The 21,852-nt window shown below is 42.9% G+C and overlaps 1 protein-coding gene across 1 annotated transcript in view; it reads right to left on the reverse strand.

Annotated features, from left to right (window-relative positions):
• SEC24D (SEC24 homolog D, COPII coat complex component) overlaps positions 1-21,852 on the reverse strand; it is a 124,195-nt gene that overhangs the window by 44,725 nt on the left and 57,618 nt on the right. Inside the window, exons 10-11 of the mRNA XM_056803832.1 lie at positions 5,057-5,195; positions 1,537-1,652 (exon numbers count right to left, since the gene is read on the reverse strand). Coding sequence (XP_056659810.1) covers positions 1,537-1,652; positions 5,057-5,195 — 255 coding nt within the window. The remainder of the gene's footprint in view (positions 1-1,536; positions 1,653-5,056; positions 5,196-21,852) is intronic.

Raw genomic sequence — 21,852 nt, forward strand, 5'->3', positions numbered from 1 at the left:
AGATATACTTATTTTGGTAAGACATCGTCTCTTTAACTTCTATTCATGTAACAATTTGCATTGAAATCTGCTAAAAATTATGCCATCAGGGGCATTCTGTTGGCTGCCATGGGTCAAGGTGGCCACTGAGGTTCCTTCTATCTCTAAGTTTATGGCTCATTGAGGAGGGTCAGCTAAATCTTGACAGTTTTCAGTGCTAAAATAGATGTAGCCAGAATCCGTTAAGCCCTTTAGAAAGTTCTGTGGAACCAAGAGACCAACAGAGAGTGAGTGGGGAGTAGCAAGGGGGCCCAGACCAAAAGGAAATGCCAGGCAGGTAAGGCAAAACAAAGACCTCATTTGGCTTAGTCAATTATCTTGGGAAAAAAATCTTGACTGAGGTACAATTCATTAATTCATTAATCATTTTTTCCCAATAAGCTCTTCCCATCTCTACCCCTCTGCCATCATTTTTGGTATGCCTGGGGCCAGCAGCCATACAAGCATCCTCTACTCAGCTGTCTAATTCCCATCTGCAAATAATATAAGAAGGAAATGAGACCTCAGCAGTAAGGATGGGAAATTGGTTATTAGAGTGCCTAAAAGATGGATGGTATTGACCATCATCTGGTACCTCTGATTTCTAGTTTGACAAATTCTTCTTCTTTTTAACCCTTATCTTCCCTCTTAGAATCAATACTGTAAAATGGTTCCAAGGCAGAGCAGTAATGGCTAGGCAATGGGGGTCAACTGACTTACCTAGAGTGACACAGTTATGAAGTGTCTGAGGGCAATTTGAACCCAGGACCTCCTATCTCTAGGCCTGGCTCTCAATCTACCAAGCTGCCCCCTTAAACAAATTATTCTTGTTTAGCTGGGTGGGGGAAGATGAACCAGAGGATCAAAGAGCTTTAGAGTCCACATAGTCCAACCCTCCTTTTACAGATGTGGAAACTGAGGCCCAAGCCCAAGTTATAGCCTTCTTTTCATTCCACATTGAGCAGAACTTAGTTCTATTGACATAGCTATCAACATGAAATTGTAACAAGTTTAAAAAGTGCACAACCCCTATTTTGATTTTTAAAATAAAAAAAATTTAAATTAAAAGCCCCAACCCTTCCTTACACAATACTGTGTATTATTTTATTGTTTTAGTCAATTACTAGACAGAAGAACCTTCTTTTATGGAGGGTTCAAGCCCTTCCCTGTAGAGAAGAGGCCAAAGAGGCAGGGAGACTAGAGCAGGGGCCCACCACACCCTACAAACCACTTTTGCTTTTTCTGGTCACATGCAGTCACAACCTGGCATCATCACCCAGAAAGAGCTGGCCCTGAGATTTTAATGGCATGGGAACTCCTGGATGAGGATGCTGCCTCCGTCCGCTAGGGCAGGCTGGCGCCTCCTCTGTCAAGTCTTATGAGTCTCTTAAGGCGCAGAGAGGTTAGAGCTTTGCCCAGAGTCAGATCCCCACATTTTCCTGACTCTGACACCGGCTCTGGGGGCCAGCCCTGGCTGATTACCATGAACACTCATTCTGCAAAGCTGGGAGCACTTACTCTGCAGTAATCCAAAGTAGCAACATATTCGTAAGATCCCAGTGAGAGCTCTGGCTTCTCATAGTGGTCTAGTCTTCTGCCGATGTGGTCCAGATGTTGGAAATAGAATGGTGGAACTGAGGGAACCAAAACAGGAGAATTACTTGTACATTTCCATAAACACACAGAAATCCATTTTCCACAACCATTAAGAGAGAAAGGGATGGGGGCAGTTAGGAAGCTCAGTGGATTTTGAGAGCCAGGCCTAGAAATGGGAGGTTCTGGGTTCAAATTTGACCTCAGATACTTTCTGACTATGTGATCCTGGGAAAACCACTTAACACTCCCCAACCCCCCACATTAGCCTAGCCTCTGACTGATCTTCTGCCTTGGAACTAATATACAATATTGTTTTGAAGACAGAAGGTAAGCATGATTTAAAATTTTATTTTTTAAAAGACTAGAGAAAGCCATGGCTGCTGGCTGGAGAGCACACCTGCAATTTCTAGAGCTTCCAGTAGGTTCTGGGAAGGATTTTTCCTTTAAGATGATGTTTTTTTGTGCATCTGACCTAATCTCATTTTACCCTGAAGGATCTGAATGTATTCCATCTGGATTCACTGGCATGTCCCCAAGGAACTTCTATCCAAGGTTATGCTTCATGATTTTAGGCTTTCATCCAGCCACAGTGAGCAAGTCGTATTATTTCATGGAATATTTTTATAAATCCAACTGCTTTTTTCCTTCCTTCCTTCCTTCCTTCCTTCCTTCCTTCCTTCCTTCCTTCCTTCCTTCCTTCCTTCCTTCCTTCCTTCCTTCCTTCCTTCCTTCCTTCCTTCCTTCCTTCCTTCCTTCCTTCCTTCCTTCCTTCCTTCCTTCCTTCCTTCCTTCTTAAGGGACTTGCCCCAGATCAAACAGCTAGGAAGTGTCTGAGACTAGATTTAAACCCAGAACTTCCCATTTCTCAGCCTGGATTTCAATCCACTGAGCCACCTAGCTGCCCACCCAACCTTCCTTTCTAAGCTGTCGATATGCTGAAATGCTTCCCCAAAGGGCCTCCTTGGGAGCCAGAGGGAACTGATTAGCTGTAGTGCTCCCTTTGAAGCCTTCAGCTTGGGTAAATGTTTGCATTTCATGGTAGAGAAGATTACTGTATAAGGAAAAAGACCCCCTAGATGAGGCTCACTGGGGAAATCCAAATCCAAAGTGATTCTAACGTTGTCAAGGACGAGGAGGATTAGTTCTGGCAAACCCTTGGATGGAGTCCAAGAGCACAAACACATTGTACTGTGAGTCACGGGCTGAACACTTGCATAAATACGGTGTGATGTTTCTTATGGAAGAGAGACTCTGGCCCCACAAAGGCAAAGAGGAATGGCCACTATAAAATTGAGATTTGAACTCTGGACTTCAATCCCCACAAGCCCTTGCTCCACTTCCCCAAAATGCTTTGTAATCTCACAGGAATTCTGAGGTGGGCCGAGATCGGGAAAGGATTTAACCTGATTGAAAAGGTTTTTGTGTCTCTTTTTGGACTTCCGTTTTAGAACAGACGTGGCTCTTTCCATAATGTAGGTGAGGTCTTGTCTAGGCCTCTGGCCTAGGCATGTTTTCCTTATCCTGAATTTTCTTTAATCCTTAATCCTTAATAAATCTCAAAAAAATGTAATACTCCTTGCAGAGAGAAACTAATTTCTACCTGCCTCAGTCTCCCCTAAATTTTAATCTTTACACCACTGTGCCCTTTGTTCACCACTGGCCTGATGTGACAGCATGGAATACTATCAGGAAGAGAGTTTCCATTTGGAAGAAGCCAAGAAGGCCTCCTTTCTTTTAAGACACAGACTCTTGGATCTGACTCCTGAAGAAACTCTTTTGTCTCGATATATTTTTAAAGCACTTGACTTGTTCTGGTTTACTGTTTCTTGGTGACCAGATTATTAAAAGCTTGACTAGTTGGCAGGGTCCTCAATGAGCTGTAATTAGCACAGCAAATGGGACTTTGGCTTAGGATGCTGCCATTGCTCTTTGCTGTGACCACCTGTCTTTGGCCTTTCTCTGTATCCCCAGTACTTAAGCACACAGTAAGTGCTTAATAAATGCTTGTTGACTTGACTTCTCAACTGCTCCCATCTTACTCATTCAAAACTTCTCCTTTTGGAGCTCTGTTTCCCCCTTATGATAGCAAGAATCAGACTGTCCCTCTTTCTCACATCCCAGGGTGCCTATATTGATAATTAGTTGGTTTTCTGCTCCCCCTAAACACTTCCAACAATTACTTTTCACTCTGAGTGAAAATTATTTTGCCTTTTGGCCTTAGGATTTATAGAGAGATGGTCAATCAGTCCAAAATTTAGAGAAAAAGAACTCCAAGGATCAAGGGATCGTATACTTAGATCTGGAAGGAACTTTAGAGACCATCTCGTCTGACCATTTCATTTTAGGTGAAGAATTTGAGAACAAATGTCCGTAAGTGACTTGTCCAAAGTCATACTTGTAAGTGTACAAGGTGGGATTTGAACCCAAGTCTTCTGACTTCAAACTCAAAGTGCCTCCACTGTTTCACAGTTGTGAACCTGAGTGACAAGAAGGTTCCATCCAACAGAAATCAGGAAGTGAGGAAGAGGGGAAGGTTATGAATTTGAGATGTTTACAGGACATCCTACTGGAACTATTTAATAAGTAGTCAGTGTTGCAAGACTAGAATTCAAGAGAGATTCTAGGGTTAGGATGTGTAGATATAAGAGGTCTTAGTTTGAACCTATGGGAAATAATGAGATCATTATAAGAGAATGGAACAACAGAAATGGGAGGCTAAAATAGAACCTTTGGGCATATCCACATGTAGAGTGTAGGATTCAGGGATAACCTAGCAAAGGAGATAGAGGAGTGGACAGGTATGTATGAGGAGAGTGAGGAGAAAGCAGCACCACCAAAACCCAGGGAAGAGAGAGCATCTAGGGAATCTAGCCAGTGGGAAACACTGTCAAATGTTGAGGAGGTCAAGAAGGAGGTAGACCGGAGGACTTTGTGTTTGTGAGGTCCCTGCTTACCACTTGGTTATCCAAGGTTACTTTGGAGAGAGAAGTTTCATTTAAGTGATGAAGTTGGAAGCCAGATTGCAGGAGAATTGGGTAGGACGTTAGAAAGTGGACAGAACAAGCCTACATGGTCTGTTCTTGGTGTCTGGGTGTGAAAGGAAGTAGAGATATGTAGCAGAGTGAAGGTTGGTGGGGTTACATGAAGAACCGGTTTTTTAAGGGTGGAAAAGATCTACCGTGAAGGTAAATGGAAAGCTCTACAGAGAGATGACTGAAGGGACCAGCTGCCAGAGGAGACAAAGGGATGGGATTAGAGGTACAAGGCCTATTGGTACACTAATCTTAGACTTTGGACTGTGGGCCATAATTTGGTGAAACCCCAGTTTTATTCATGCAATGCTTGAGACACTGCCAAGAGAAATGAGGTGATGCTTGGTAGTAGAGTGGAATGTTTTAGAATGGATCATTTTTCTAAATAGCAATGTGAGGCCTCCACTTACCATCATTCACACAGTTGCAAAATCCGCATTGAAACTTCCTTCCTCCTTCAATAAACTGCATAAATGGGCACATGTAGGCCTTGCACCTGTTGCATCTAACTGGTCCTGTCTCACCATGATTTACCAGATAAAGAGGCATCTGCATAGGAGAGGATGGAATTTTTTTCAGGTTAGTTTGTTTTTCATTTATTATTTATCTTCCCTTTCCTTTGCCCTTTTCCAGCAGTACAAGAAAAGAAGAACAAAACCCTCACAACCAGTATGTGTAGTCAAGCAAAACAAATGCCACCATTCTCAGAACAGAATTAAATGATGACCTCAGGGGCCATCCAGGTTGACCCTCACCTGAGCAAGAATCCCTGCTTGAAAAGTGGTTATCCAGCTTTGGATCATTTCAGGGAGCGGCAAACCCACTACCTTCAAAGGCTGCTACAATCTGCTTGTATGCAATTTAAAGGCAGCTTGTGGTGCAGTGGAGAGAGTATTGAGACCTGGATTCTTACCAGACACTTACTGGCTGTAGGTGGTCCTTGTGGCACGTAACCTCTGCCTGTCTTTGTTTCTCCGTTGGTTAAATGGGGCTAATGATGGCACCTTCCTTACAGGGTTATTGTGAGAATCAAATCAGATCATCTTGGTAAAGTATCAAGCACAGTGCTTGGCACGTAGCAGGAGCTCAATAAGTACTTGCTCTCTTCCCCTAGTCAGGCTATATTTAGGCTACTGTTTTGGACACCAGAGTTTGGGAGGGTGGAGAGGAAAGCAACGATGATGGGAAGAAGTTTGAAGGCTGGGTTATAGGAGGATCAATTGAAGGAAAAGTTTAGCTGGTAATTAATTCTCCAGAAATCTTTAAAAATCATATTGGGTTTGTGTGACCCTGGCTAAGTCACTCAACCCCCATTGCCTAGCCCTTACCACTCTTACACTTTGGAACCAATGTGTGATATTGACTCTAAAACAGAAGGCAAGGGTTTAAAAAGAAAAAACAGAAACAAAAACAAAAATGACCAATTCAGAGGGACATTTAGGTGGCTCCATGGTTAGAGAGTCAGGACTAGAGTTGGGAGGTCTTGGGTTCAAATCTGGCCTCAGATACTTCCTAGTTTATGACTGGGCAAGTCACAACCCAGAATACCTGGCCCTTCCCACTCTTCTACCTTGGGACTGATATTTAGTCATGATTCTAAGATGGAAGGTGAAGGTTTAAAACAAAAGCAACCAAAAAACCAAACAAGTTTGATAGTATTCCTTGAGAGACATATCACCCTATTAGATGGGTTTGGTCGTAACCTTTTCACCAGAGCACATGCTCTGTCCTGGACTGATCCATAGACTTAGTGGTGGTATTCCTCTGCTCAAGAACCTCGATTGCCTCTTCAATGAAGGAGCTCTGACAGGACTGCCCCCTTCTCTCCCCCCTCATTCCCCTGATTGCATCCCTTTCGCAACAAAAAGGAAAGACAGCTAACAGAGTGCCAGCATCATGGTTCTGCCAATGGCAGAGAGCTTAGTAGGGTCTTTAGCCATTAGAGGAGGCCACTTCCCAAGCTCAGCTGTTTAGATTTCTGTTTTCAGCCACCAGGAGCTGCCAAGTGTCATCTTTCCCCCATCCCCAAGTGGCCGAGATGCTTTCCAGCCCTCTCTAGATGGCAGCAGTACAGTGGGCCTCCCGTTTTCCTTCTGAAGGGGCCTTTAGCATCTCTTATCCACAGTCCCACCCCTGCTAAGGATTTGTGTTCTTACCAAGGACCCAGATCACTCCCTTTAGCTGATGCTTTTCCTGGTTCCAGGCCTCCTGATCATTTTTTAAAAAATCCTTCCATCTGTTTTAAAACCAATGCTGTGTATTGACTCTAAAGAAGGGCAGAATGGGCTAGGCAATGGGAGTGAAATGACTTGTCCAGAGTCACCCATCTAGGAAGTGTATGAATACAGATTTGAAGCCAGGACCTCTGGTCCCTAGACCAGCTCTCAATCCACTAGGCTACCTTGCTGTTCTCCCCTCCTCCTCATTCTTTGTTAGCCTTTTTTCTTTTGGCCTCAGTCAAGGGCAGGCTTTTCTAATTGGGGAAAGTGCTAGAATGGGGCCCTTGAGCCCCATCCTTAACCAGCTGTTCTTAGCTGAGCCTGTGATGAAGCAATGCCGAAAATAATTCACAGCATCATAGTACCCGGGGCCTCAGAAGCCTAGTCCAGATCCCTCATTTTACAGACAAGGAAACTGAGGCCTGGGAAAGTGACGAGACTTCTCCAAGATGGCCCAGATTTGATTTACATGGCTACCAACAAAAGCTTTTGGAATTTCAAAGCAATTTATGGAAATTAAGTCACAAGAGATGAAATATTTTCTTTCTCACACCCCCCCCCCCCCCCATTCCAGAGAGAGATACAAAATACAAAACAATTTCCATGAACCATATTGTGGAAGGTTGTAATCCAATAGGGCCCTATATCGGTGGGGGATAAGACCTACCACGGATGACTGAAACCACAGATCTCAGCAAACCATAGATCTCTCTCTCTCTCTCTCTCTCTCTCTCTCTCTCTCTCTCTCTCTCTCTCTCTCTCTCTCTCTCTCTCCCCCTGCTCCTGCCCCTCCACTCAGTTCTCACATTTTACCACCCCCCCTACAAAAAAAATGGGAAAAAATGAAAGTGGAAGCAGAAGAGACCACGACTGGGATAGATCACAGATTTCTGGCATTTCACAAGAGCTGCCAACACTTTGGGTTCCCCTTGGATAACTGAAGCCCTGGAAAACAAAACAGCAGAGAAGGGGGCCTGACAGTATAGTCTCTTCCTTTGCCAATTCATCTTTTCAATTGCTGCCAGAGTAATCCAGGCACATTATTCCTCTACTCAAGAACCTTCTGTGGTTCCCTATTGTCTTCTGAGCAAAGCTGCACCTGAGCTGTCAGGACCAGTCTTTGCAGGCTCATCTACTCCTCTGCATCACCTGCTTTATGCTATAGTCAAGCCCGACAATTCTCTTTCCCAAAGAAAAAGACACTTCTTATTCTCCTGCTTCTTTGCTTAAATGCATGTTTTTCTCTAACACTTGATCTGTTGAATTCCTATTCATTAAAGGAGGATGAGGAAGGAGAGGGAACAAGAATTTCTTAAGCACTTACTATGTGCCAGACACTGTGGTTTAGAAATATTATCTCATTTGATCTCCACAATAACCCTGGAAAGTGGGTGCTATTGTTATCCTCATTTTCCAGATAAGGAAACTGAGACAGAAGGAAAGGAAGTGACCTGCCTAAAGTCACACAGTTGGGAAGTGTCTGAAGCTTCATTTGAACTTACTTGTCTTCCTTACTCTCAGTCCAGTTCTCTATCTGCTCCCCCTATGTAAAGCCAAGCTAAGGTGATATGGTTCCCCATGCCTGGAAGAATCTCCCTCCTCCTGTCTGCCTCCCGGCTTCCCTGGCTTCCCTGGCTTCCTTTACAATTCATCTCTCCCTCAGAGATTACCTCCCATTTGACCATATCTTGTGTGCACATTGTGGTTAGCATGTCCTCTCTCCCGGTAACAGGGAGCTTCTGATGGCCAAGGACCATTTTAGGCGGCACTGGACTAGGGGAGAATACGTCCTGCATCACACTTAGCAGCAAATCACTTAACTGCCCACTGCCTCAGTTTCCTCATCTGTAAAATGGGAATCATAGTGCTGACCTCATGAGGAGCAAATGAGGTAATATGCATAAAACTTGGTAAACTTTAAAGGACTGTACAATGGTTCTTATTAATTATAATGATGTTACAATATATTATATACTTGTAATGATATAATAATCATAATGATTGTTTATTGTATCCCAAGTTCTTAGCACAGGGTCACTATATGGTACAGTGGATAGCGTTAGACCTGGAGTCAGGAAGACTCATTTTCTTGAGTTCAAATCTGGCCTTAGACACTTACTAGCTTGGTGACCTTGGCTAAGTCACTTAATCCCCGTTTGCCTCAGTTTCCTCATCTGTAAAATGGGAATCATAGTGCTGACCTCATGAGGAGCAAATGAGGTAATATGCATAAAACTTGGTAAACTTTAAAGGACTGTACAATGGTTCTTATTAATTATAATGATGTTACAATATATTATATACTTGTAATGATATAATAATCATAATGATTGTTTATTGTATCCCAAGTTCTTAGCACAGGGTCACTATATGGTACAGTGGATAGCGTTAGACCTGGAGTCAGGAAGACTCATTTTCTTGAGTTCAAATCTGGCCTTAGACACTTACTAGCTTGGTGACCTTGGCTAAGTCACTTAATCCCCGTTTGCCTCAGTTTCCTCATCTGTAAAGTGATCTGGAGAAGGAAATGGCCAACCACTCCAGTATCTCTGCCAAGAAAACCCCAGATGGGGTCTTGAAAGGTCGCTGAAATGACTGAACACCACTATAGCGCAGTGCTGAAACATGCTGAGCACTTCAGAAATCCTTGCTGATTGGCTGATTGAGCCAGCCTCTGAGGCAGAAAGACACATTCCGCAAAAATCACTTCATCTCGGCAGTTCCAAGGCAACGGGGTCTCTAGTGGAGCGTCCCAGGAAGCTGTGCTTCCCTTGTGCTGTCTAACGTGGGTGTTAGTGGCTTCGCAGGCGTGACGGAAGGCATGCCGATCTCAAGATCTCAAGCAGCTCTGAGTGGCCTCAGATGCCTGTGACTAGCAGAAGGTTTGGAGGTGGGATGGCAACGGTTCCCTACAGCCCCAGACTCTCAGGTCACAAGCCAACGCCCAGTGGAAGCCTAGTCCGACCCTCGGTCGGTAATGCCCTTCCCTTTGGTCCCCGGAGGGCACCGTTCGTCCCACATCCTGCCTCCCCCACCCCCAAAGCCCTTTCAAAGACTGTTGTGTCTGACAGGAGCTGGGCTGGTGCCTCATCCCCCCTCCAGGACTGTAGACCCCGAGTTGGGAGCGACGAGGGGGTGCGAGTGTCTCTCCACTGCTCCGCACCAGGCTCCACAGGTAGCAGGTACTTCCGTGTTTCTGGGAAGTCTGGTGAAGCCAGAGAAAGGCGTGGATTAACTGAGGCACAGAGCTGAGCCAGGAGGACAGCACTTAGAGCAGCGTTCCTCTAGGGGGCACTGTGCGACCAGGGATCTCAAAGCAGCTCGCCTGGGGATGCCATTGGCCAACTAGTGAGACGGAGGAGTCGCTGTGGGACTGCTCCGGGCCTGTTCTGCTCCCGTTTTATCAAGCTTTTATCCACCCACATCCGTGAGAATCTTTTTTTTAATAACGTGCATTTTAATGGAAGCAAAATCAGAGAAAGGAAAAAGCTCACAATCTAAGGACTATTTAATTGGGGGAAGGGGGATGGACAGAAATAGGGGATGAATTTGAATTTCATTGATATAGGGAACTCCCAGACGAGGAAACGCTTTCTCCCAGTACAGACTGGCACAGCCTCTGTATCTGCTCTTCATGAGGTGCCATCTTGGCCCTTGCCGGTCAGTGGCTTGCCCCAGATTCCCAGAGCTGGTAAGTGTGTGAGACTGGATGCCCCCCCCCTCCCCCAGGCCCAGTGTTCTATCCAGCTTAGCACCTAGATGCCCCTGCTTGGCAGGGCTGTCACCCAGGGGATAGGTATAGGATGTTCAGGAATATTCCATGCACCTCTTCCAAGTCTAAGGATAATTGTTCTTACCCTGATCCATCTAAGCCCAGTTGGGCTCACCCGCCCACTAAAGAGGAGGAGAGAGAGCTACTTGAATACCAAGCAGGTATCTGGTTCAACTGGGCTGCAGAGGGCACTGGAAAGAGAACTGGCTTTGGAGGAAGGCTTTGGGTTGGAATCCCTCTTCTTAATATCCATGAGATCGTGCATGACTCAATACCCCTTCATAATTCATGGGTTTATGCAACAATCAAAAAGGGCATTGTGATTATAGAGTGTATTAAGGGACATAGGGAGTCCACAATGTGGGGGTGGAAGGCTGCAGGCCCTCTGTCCTCTGCCCCCTGCCCCAGACAGGCCAGGAAGGGAGCATTCAGTTCAGTGCTTCATTCTCAGAATGGACATTGGCAAGCTGGACATGGACAAAATGGGATGTCAGGATAAGGATGGGAGGGGATTCAAGATGGTGACACAGGAATCAATTGGGTAAAGAAACTGGTGATGTGTATAGCCTGGAAAAGGGAACCCAGCTTGTCTCCAAGTGTTTTAAGGGAGAAAGAGGGAAAAGATATGACCTTCTTGGCCAGAGAGTAGAACAAAGACAAATCGATGGAATTTACAAAGGGCATTTTAATATCATATAAGAAAGAGTTCCAACAACTAGAACTATCCAAAGTTAGAACAAACTGCCTGGAAAGACGATGCTTTCTTCCCCACTGGATATCTTTTTACCAAAGTGCAGATAACCATTGATTGGGCATCTTGGTCAAGGTGACCTCTGAGCCCCTTCCAGCTCTGAGTTCCTGTTCCTCTCTCTAGACCTCAGTTTCCTCATCTTTAAAATAAATACACAAATCTCTAAGATTCCTTCTATGCCTCTAAACAGAATGAACCAATTCTGACAAGTTGAAAATATGGACTCAGGAGTTAGCTGGCAGAAAACTCAGAAAGCTAGGCACTCAGAATTTCAATATTCTTGGAAATGAGGGAGAAGAAATATTTGCTTTTATTCTGATTCTAAAATAAGGTCAGAAGAAATATGTACTTTGCTACATAAAAGACCCCCTCCCCCCAGTGCAATTGGAAAGCACCATGTGGACTGGAACAATTTTCAAAGACTACAAGTCAAACAATTCTAAAATAAAAGGGTGAAGCCTTGAGCACTGCTCTAAAAACCTTGTGACCCATAGCTAGTGGCTCTCCTTTTGTGATATCTGAGTTTGGATCACTGTAATCACACAAAGTATTACCAAAGACATCACAGAGAGTGGGGTGGGAGTAGATGCTTCTTCCTCACCTAATATTCCTACAAAAGTAACCATGAACATTACCAGAAATTAGAGGAAGAACCAGAATCAGAGTAGTTAGAAGACAGAAATGGGCCCGAGAGAAGAATAGCCTAAAGTAGCCTGTGCATGGCATGTTGAAACTATTGGCCAAATAGGATGGCAGTCTCTGCAGGAGTGCTCTGGGAATCTGCACTTGGTCCAGGGCCATATAACATTTTAATCAATGATTCAGATGAAGGGATAGTAGGTATGCTCACAAAAATTTGCAGATGGTATGAACTTAATTGGGATAATATATATAATACGACAGATTAAAGACCAAGAAAAGGTTTTCTGACTCTTCTTACATTTGACAATTGGTTTGTCAATTTGACCAGGGACTTGTCATCTAGAAGCCTCTTCCTACTGTATTCAGTCAACAAGCAACAGACACTTACTTTATGTCAAGCAGAGGTATGGAGAAAGAGCTTACCAAGCATGGGCTGAAGTGTGCAGACAGGAAATGGACTATCAAAGACTCATAGATCTAGCATTGCAATAAATTTCAGAGCCCAGCTAGTTCATCACTCTCATTTCCGGAACAGAGTTTTTTCAGGGTGGTTAAACAACTTGCCCAAGTTATACAAATAGTAAATGTAAGAAGTGGGAATTGAACCCTTGTCCTCTGACTTTAAAGCCAGTACTCTTTCCACTGTACCATAAATAGCAAGAAGGATAGGAATTAATAGTACATTAGGAGGAGGAATGGCTAGTTGGGGGCAGCTGGATAGAGCACCAGGAAGATCTGAATTCAAATCTGACCTCAGGCACTTACTAACTATGTAGCCTTGGCCAAGTCATTTAACCCTTGTTTGCTTCAGCTCCTCATATTGTATTAAGGAAGAGAAAAGACTGCATTTTGATTGTCAGAGACATGTGACACAGAATCACATGGGACCCTGGGTCAAGATTCCAAGCAAGGAGATTGGGGGAGGTTTCTCCCAACTGACAACAGTTTTTCCTGCGGCAGCAGAAGTAAGTGTGGCTGGTAGCTACAATTTCAACTATAAAAGATACCACTGGTCCTTGGAAGACATCAGCTATGGAGAGGGACTACTTCATCCAGGCTGCAGGTGAGCTGGACTGGAGAGCATAAGTAAGATTCATCTACTTGGCTGGGAGCTGTTATCTTTCCTTTTGGACTTTGGCCCATCTTGGACTCAACTTTGTGAGATATTATTTATGTGGGACTTAATTTATTTAGCTTAGGAAGTTAGCCAATAAGATAGTTATTAGTTTTGGAGATAAGATTTAGAAATTTCCTTCTCCTTGTTACCATCATTCCTGTCCCATTTCCCCATTAATAAACTCAAACTATTTAGATGCTGACCTCTTGTTTCTTCCCCTTAAACATCCATTAATAACGATATGTAAAATGGAGACACACTGGAGAGGGAAGTGGCAAACCTTTCCAGTATCTCTGCTAAGAAAACCCATGGGTAATGTCCAAGGAGTCACGTAGAGTTGGATATGATTCACAACAACAATATTGGCTAGTCATCCTAGAGGAAAAGGTCAGCCCATAAAGAACTTTAAATTCTAACTAGAAGAGTTTCATTTTCTCCTAGAGAAACATGGCACCCCTAATGCTTCTTGAGTAGTGGGACATGAACAGACCTATGCTTCAGGAAGATCACGGTGGTAACTATAGCAAGAGGGTCTCAAGGAAGTCCAAATATTTGACATTTTCCAAAGTTATACCCAATGACAGAATCAGAGGTTTTAGGATGGAAGGGATCAGAGTCATCATTAATCCACTTCCTCATTTTAGGAAACTTAGACCCCAAAAGTAAAGTGTTTTGGCCAAAGTCAGTCCAACTTAGTGACCACACCAGACCTAGAACCCATGTTTCCCAATTTCTATTGGTGCCTCCTCGAAGAATATGATTATTAGGATATTAATGTTAGTGAAGAATATGAGTTACATTCAAATCATTCACAGAAAAAGGATTACCCCCCCCCCACTTCCTTTGATCATGATCTCTTATAGAGTTTATGATGAGGTCTGTGAGGAAGGAGTAAACATTCCTCTCCAGGAGGTTAAAAATCCCAAGCTGGGAGGCAATGTTGGGGTCAAAAAAGTATCATGTGATGCTGAAGATCCTTTTATAAAATAGCAGCACATTTCACCCTATTTGGGACTAGAACATCACATATAAACAATGGCTTTGAAAGCTTATGGAAATGTACATAGCGAGCCTGTCTCAGGGTATAGATAATCCTTGACTTATAAACATCTGAGTTGTAAATGTTTAAATATATTATGTGTATGGTTCCTTTCTTCTTCCACCTCTGGGCTACTTCTCTGGATAGGAACCACAACGAAGTCACTGATCACATAACCTGGTGGCTCTTCCCTGCCACTGCATTTTTTCTCCTCAACCACATACCATTTCCATTACTTTTCTCCTGACTTTGTGGTTCATAGCTCAGGCAATTCTATCTGAGGCAATCTCTTTCTCACTTAAACACATAAAATCTGTCTTCCCATTCTATCTTCCCATCTCCTTACTTAAATAAAAAAACCCAACCCATTTTGTTGATGCCTTTTCTTTATATCATTATCCTTTCCCATACCTCTTCAGAGTGAAGCATACATTTTGTCCACCCTCCTTTCTAATTCCTCCAGTTATTTCTGAAAAAAATTCTCCTTTTCTCTCCCTCTCTGACTCTTTCCTTTCCCTTTCTGCCTCTTGTCCCCTTCATTCTGCTCCTGAGGAAGACACTTTAGTTGTGTAGGAGAACATATCCTTTAAGCATCCTTTGAGTACACTGGTGGTACCAACAGATCCATTTCATAACTACTATAGCACCCATTACAGAGCAAAAAGAAATATCCACAGACAGTGACAGTGGCTAAAGACAAAGCTGTATCCTCCTCATGGGCAGGGGTCATGGAGATTTTCATCTCTGCATTCTTGGTGTCTTGCACAGAGTGGTGCTTAATAAGTGCTATTAGGAGGGATTGTAATGGAGTCCAAGTTAAGAAGCACACTAAAGTAGTGAGAGGAAAGGAATGGAAGGAATAGGCACTGTGCTAAGCGCTTTCCCAATATTATCTCACTTGGTCCTCACCACAACTCTGTGGGAAGTAGGCGCTATTGCAAACTAAATTTTAAAGTTGTTGGAAATTGAGGCAGAGGTTAAGGAACTTGCCCAGGCTCACACAGCTATCAGTGTCTGAGGCTGGATTCAAACTCGTGTCTTCCTGACTCCACGCTTAGTGCTTTATCCACTGAGCCATCTGACTGCCTTTAACATAGACTTACAAAGAAAGAATCAAAGTTTTACAATGACATGAGGGCAGATCTATTTAATTTCCCACAAGCTTTTACAGATTATTCACAATCATTCCCATTCTGATAGCTCTTTCATGCTTATAAAGCACTTGTCTCATAACAACCCTGCAGGTTTGGTCCTGTGAGTCATATTATCCCCATCAGACCAATCAGGAACTGAAGCCCACAGACTTAAATGACTCACCCATAGTCTTAAAGCTAGTATATGTTGGAGCTGGGCTCTGAGCCACATCTCTGGGCTCATGGTTCTTTCTACTTTAATTTGAATTAGGAACAGAGGAAGCCCCCCATCTTTGTTGTGTAGGTACTGATTGTTTCTTGGATCATCCAGTGCATTCGATTCTAAGGGACTGTCAGCAGGGGGTCTACAAAGAAATACGAACTTGGAACATGCAGAGATGAGCCAGGACGTGTGCTGGACGGCCATGCCTAAAAATGCTGAGTATTCAAACAACTGAGCACCAGGAAGGGGGAATCTGATTAGATAATGATTGAGAGAAGTGTCACTTGGGTTTATTCCCTGGAGCAAGTCCCTTGCACAAGAGAGAAAGACCAAACCTCTTGTGATTGGGTCTGTCTTGCACTGGCACATGAAGCATTTATTGAGCAAAGATGGGTCCTCCAGACTGTCAGGATCCAAAGGGCACTTGGAGAAGAATCAATAAAAGAGGTGGCATTAGGTAGCTAGACGGTAGAGTACTAGATTTGGAGTCAGGAAGACCCGAGTTCAAATTCAGTCTCAGATGCTCATTAGTTGTGTGACCCTAGGCAAGTCACTTAAACACTCAGTCTCAGTTTCCTCATCTTTAAGATGAGGATAATATTAGCACTTATTTCCCAGGAGTTTTTAAAAAATGAAAATTGAGATGCTTTGAAAATCTTTAAGTAGTATACAAATGCTAATTCTTATTGTTGTTGCTACATCAAAAATGACAACACATTTCACCTTGGAATATTTTTCTGAATGTTTTGAAAATATACTTTAAAAGTAATAGGCATAAAGTTGGACAAGGCAATTTAAAAAATAAACCTGTTCAATTCATTCAATTATTTCTTAATCACCTACTGTGTGTCCAACATAGTGTTAGGCACTTGGGATAAAAAGAAAAGATGTCTTGCATTCTATTGGGTGGAAACAATATAGACACAGAAAAATATATTGTATGTGCATACTATGCAACCCCTGGGTGTGTATATATATATATATATATATGTATTTATATATACACACTTATGTGCACAAATGTATAGACACACATGCATACATATACACACAAAGTTATTTCTGGGGGCAGAGCACCTCTTAACTAGGAGCATCAGTTTAGCTTTCTAGTTGATGGTTTTTCAGTCATTTCAGTTGTATCCAACTCTTCATGATCCTGTTTGGAGTTTTCTTAGCAAAGATACTGGAGTAGTTTGCCATTTCCTGTAGGGCCAAATGGCTTGCCTAGGGTCACACAGCTGCTAAGTGTCTGAGGCTGGACTTGAACTCAAATCTCCCTCTTCCCAGCCTGGCACTTTAACCACTTGAGCTGAGTTTTGGAGGAAGCCAGGAATTCTAAGAACAGGAGATAAGGACAGATTACTATGGAAAGTGGGAGGCAGAATGTCATGTATGAGGAAGAGGTAAGCTAGCCAATTTAGAAAGAAGGTAGAGTGTGTGAAAGAGTGTATGAGAATAAGCCAGGAAGGTAGGGCTGGGCCAGAGTGTGAAAGACTTCAAAAAACCAAATAGAAGTTTATATTTAATTCCAGAGGCAAGGAGGAATCTCTTCTTCCTCCCTTCCTCTCTCCCTTTCTTTCTTTCTCCCTCCCTCCCTCCTTCCCTCCCTCCCTCCCTTCCTTCCTTCCTTCCTTCCTTCCTTCCTTCCTTCCTTCCTTCCTTCCTTCCTTCCTTCCTTCCTTCCTTCCTTCCTTCCTTCCTTCCTTCCTTCCTTCCTTCCTTCCTTCCTTCCTTCCTTCCTTCCTTCCTTCCTTCCTTCCTTCCTTCCTTCCTTCCTTCCTTCCTTCCTTCCTTCCTTCCTCCTCCTTCTTCTTCCTCCTTCTTCTTCATCTTGGAATCAATACTGTGTTTCAGGGCAGAAGAGTGGTAAGGGCTAGGCAAGGGGATTAATAAATGACTTTCCCAGGGACACTTAGCTAGGAAGTATTTGAACCTACATTTGAACCTAGGACCTCCTGTCTCTAGGCCTGGCTGTCAATCCACTGAGCCACCTAGCTGCCCTCACTGTAGATTTTTTTTTAAACCCTTCCATCTTAGAATTAATACTGGTTAGGAAGAGGGGCAAGGACTAGGCAATGGGGGTTAAGTGACTTGCCCAGGGTCACACAGGTAAAAACTATCTGAGGGCAGATTTAAACCCAAGATGTCCCATCTCTAGGCCCAACTCTCAATCCACTGAGCCACCCAGCTGCCCCTCCTCACTATAGATTCTTGATCAGGGTACTTGGGACCTGTGTTTTAGGAATGCCAATGTGGCAGTCATGTGGAAGAGTCTAGCGAAAGGGAGACCAATTAGGAAACTATCACAGTAGTCTGGATCAGAGGCAATGGAAAATTGAATGGGTTTGGCAGAATAGAGGAAAGGGAATGGGAGAAAAACAGTGTTGGGATAGAACTGACAAGATGTGGAAATGAGGAATGAGGGAAAGGGGTGTGAGGATAACTCCAAGTTTTCACCCTAGGATTACTGGCAGGAACAGAAACAGGGAAAATTTAGTCAGATTTAGATTGTTCCACCAACTGGAACTTGCCAATTCTTAAAGAACAAAGACTTTGATGAGAGCTGTATGGAAATATGGCACCAAATTTTACAAATGATCAAATATGTTTCTCCTTTGTTTTTTGACCTGCTGCTTCTAGGAATAATATTGTCAGTTACTTAGGCTATCCTTATATACCCTAGATATTTACATATTAAAATTTCCTGTTCCACTAGCTCATTCCTTATAAGTCTGAACTCTCTCAAGATTGGAGAGTTTCTTGGAAATTTTTTCTTTTTGCTTTGGCCCTTTTGCCAAGCCCTCCTTCATTATAACAATGGTATTCTAGAAAAATCAGTTTAGCTATAGGAGTTAAAGCTGGAAGGATTTTTGAGATCATTTAGTCAGATGCCTTACAGATAAATGATGAGGAAACTGAGGCCCATGAAAAAGGAAGAGAATTTTCCAAGGTAGTAAACAGCAAAAGCAAAATTTGAGCATAGGTCTCCTAACTCCATGGGCAGCTAGGTGGTATAATGGATAGAACACTGAAGTTCAAATGTAGCCTCAGATTAGCTGTGTGTTCCTGGGTAAGACATTTCACTCTATTTGCCTTAGTTTCCTCATCTGTAAAATGAGCTGGAAAAGGAAATGGCAAACCACTCCAATATTGTGGCCAAGAAAATCTTAAAAAGGGGTCATGAAGAATTAACACAACAGAAAGCAACTCAATCACAACACCCCCAACTCCTTGGATCAGGAAGTGGCATTTTTTTTTTGGTGAATTCAGCACTAACAAATCCTCAGTTCTCTCACTACATGGATTATACACATTTTGTTCTTCACCCCCCCCCCCCAATTCTCGTGATTTAAAATACTGTTCATCATAGTTATTCATTATACCTGGTATCTTATACTTCTTCTTGACTGGGAATTCCATGAAGTCAGTGACTATGTCTTACTACTGTGTCTTTGTACATCCCAAGCCACCCATCACAGTGCTCTCTGCTCTAGCCTCCCTCTGCTATCCAATTCCTCACCCTCATATCTTATCATTGTTTATCCCTTGCCAAACCCCACCATTGGCTCTTCTACTCTTCCTCAGCTGCTACAGAACAGAGCTGGAAGCAATCATGAAACCAAGCTCACTGGAAACCACTATGAATTCCTATTATATAATCTCCGGTGGGCCCTAACTGAGTACCTTTCATTCCTCCTGAATGATTCCATGTCCTACTTTGAATGCAAGCTGTTCTAAAGCCTCTCACACAGCATCCTCTCCATGGAGGACCTTGCTTCTAACTTTATTGAGAACACTGAAGAAGACATTTACCATGAACTCCCTCTTCTCTTTATTTTTTTTAAACCCTTCCATTTCAGAATCAACACTGTGTATCAGTTCCGAAGGAGAAGAGTGGTAAGACTGGGCAACAGAGGGTTAAATGACTTGTGTGAAAGAGAATTCTTTATTCCATTGTCTATCCTGAGTTAACACTAACTTATGTACCCCTATTTAGTAACTCCCTAGACTGAAGACAGGATTAACTCTCCTTGGTCTACTTTTAAATTGAATCAGCAAAAGATTAAACACTCTACTTAGTACTAGGTGGCAAGCTAGCAAGGTACTTAGAGAATTCACACCCTAAGAAATTCAATCAGCCAGCCAGGAATATGTGAATCTTTTTGATGAGAACTTAACCTTCAGAAGGTGAAAAGTCAATCCTACAGACACTTCCCCCCTGGGCAGTGATAGATGATTTAGAAATTGTGATTGGTCCCTGTGAAGAGGGAAGGGGACAAGAAGTCACCATAAAAAGCAAGCCCCAAACTCCTTCAGAGCTGATTGTCTTTGAGAAGATAGTCTGAAAAGATTGTCTTCTGGAGATAGTCTTAGATAGTCTTTGAGGGAGATTCACTGTAGACTATGGCTTAAATTGTGGGCTCAGAGCTCGACTTCTATTTGGACTGTGACTCTTGGATTACTTTGTTGGGTGAGTAAAAGGTTGATCCCTTTCCTAGTTTCTGAAGGGACCAGCTTCCATCTTGGTGGAAGTCACTACCAGCCTTCCTGGTTGAGAGCTAATTAATCTCTGTCTGGATTAAGCAGACCTGAAGTGAAACATTTAGGTTGATAGGATAGATAACTTCTCTATCTCCCTCACATTTCTCTTCTTTATTGTTTTCTCTCTATTTGCAAATATTTGTAAATAAGTTTCTGACTCAAGATATAATAAATACTGGTGACCACATAGTTTCATATAATCATCGTCCAACAATTAATTTTAACACTTGCCCAGAGTCCTGCAGCTAGGAGGTGTCTGAGGCCAAATTTGAAACCAGTTCTCCCATCTCTAGACCTGGCTCTCTATCCACTGAATCACCTAGCTTCTCTCATCCTTCCTCTCTTTAAGTCAAAATCTCTTGACTTCATCCCTGATTCTTTCCTCCTTTCTACCAGTCTCCGGTAATAAGGGAGCCCTTCTTTCAAATAACAACACCTTTACCTGTGTACTTGCTTACCTCCCATCACATCTCTGGAAGATGGAAACCCACATTATTTCTGCTTGTTCTCTCTAATCTTCCATTTCTCCCTAGCTACTTGTTCCTTCCCAACTGCCTTATGCCAGTCCCTCTATCCTTATAAAACCTCTGCTAGACCCTGCTATCCCCCTGAGAGCTCACCCCATATATTCTCTCCCTTTCATAGCCAAAATTTGTAGAAAATAGTTCCTCTTCTCTCAGGTATTCCTCAGGCTTCCATAATCTGCTTTCCAGACTCCATGGTCCACCTGAGTCTGTTCTCTCCAAAGCCACCTGTGACCTTTTCATTGCCAAATCTTGTGATCTTTTTTTGATCCATCAGAATCTGTCTGTGCTGCCATTTGTGTGAGCATGCAGTTATAGAGAAATGGTGCCAATTCAAATTGGCACCTGAATGCCTTTAAAACTTGTACTGCAAAGCACTGAATTTCTATTGAATTGGATGTTTCATGAATGTTTCATTTTGCTCCTGAATCTTCCACCTTATTTGAGCTGAGAGTGACCTAGAAACCAGCCACTTCCAGGGACTGTCTAGCAAGGTGACGCAGGCTGTAATCTCCACTGATTCATCCCTGACGCCAAGACTGCTACTTTTTCTGGAGTATGAAAGCATCGACATTTTCTCTGTTTATTCGCATAAGGCAAGAGAAACACAAAACACTGCCTGTCATTCCTTGAGAGGAAGTCTCCCTGGGACAGGATTTTATAACTAGTGTCAAAAATGAGTCATTTTTGTTATCTGCAAATCCAGTGTGGTCTACAGAAATTGGCTTCTCACTCTATGCATTTCCCCATGTTTCTGTGAAGAAAGTGAAATCTTTTCATAATTCATTTCTTCCTTAAGACTCAAGAGCTGTAAAGCATTTTCTTCAACATAATGCTGTGAGGAGGTAGGTGGTAATGATATTTTTATCCCCACTGTACAGATGAACAAACTGAGGATCAAAGAGCTGAATTGATTTTCCTGTGGTCACACCCCTTCCCAGTTTAATTATGAAGCAAGCAAATCTACAAACTAGGAAGCAAACAAAATAAAGAAAGCGAATGCATAAAGCAAAGGGGAAAAAAAAGCAGCATCAAAACAAAATAAAACACAGCTTTTCCCACTGGTCTGGCTCCTTACCAGTAAAACTGAGGTCTCTTCAATTTCTATGAATTCTAGTGTCTTTGTCACATCTCTTCAGAGAGAGGCATAAATCTAGATAACTCAATTCACTCAAATAAGCATTTATTAAGACCTTACTGGATGATCAAGGCAGTTAGATGGCATGCTGGATAGAGCTCCAGGA

Source organism: Monodelphis domestica, chromosome 6, assembly GCF_027887165.1.
Source record: "Monodelphis domestica isolate mMonDom1 chromosome 6, mMonDom1.pri, whole genome shotgun sequence".
In the NCBI taxonomy this organism is placed as follows: Eukaryota; Metazoa; Chordata; class Mammalia; order Didelphimorphia; family Didelphidae; genus Monodelphis; species Monodelphis domestica.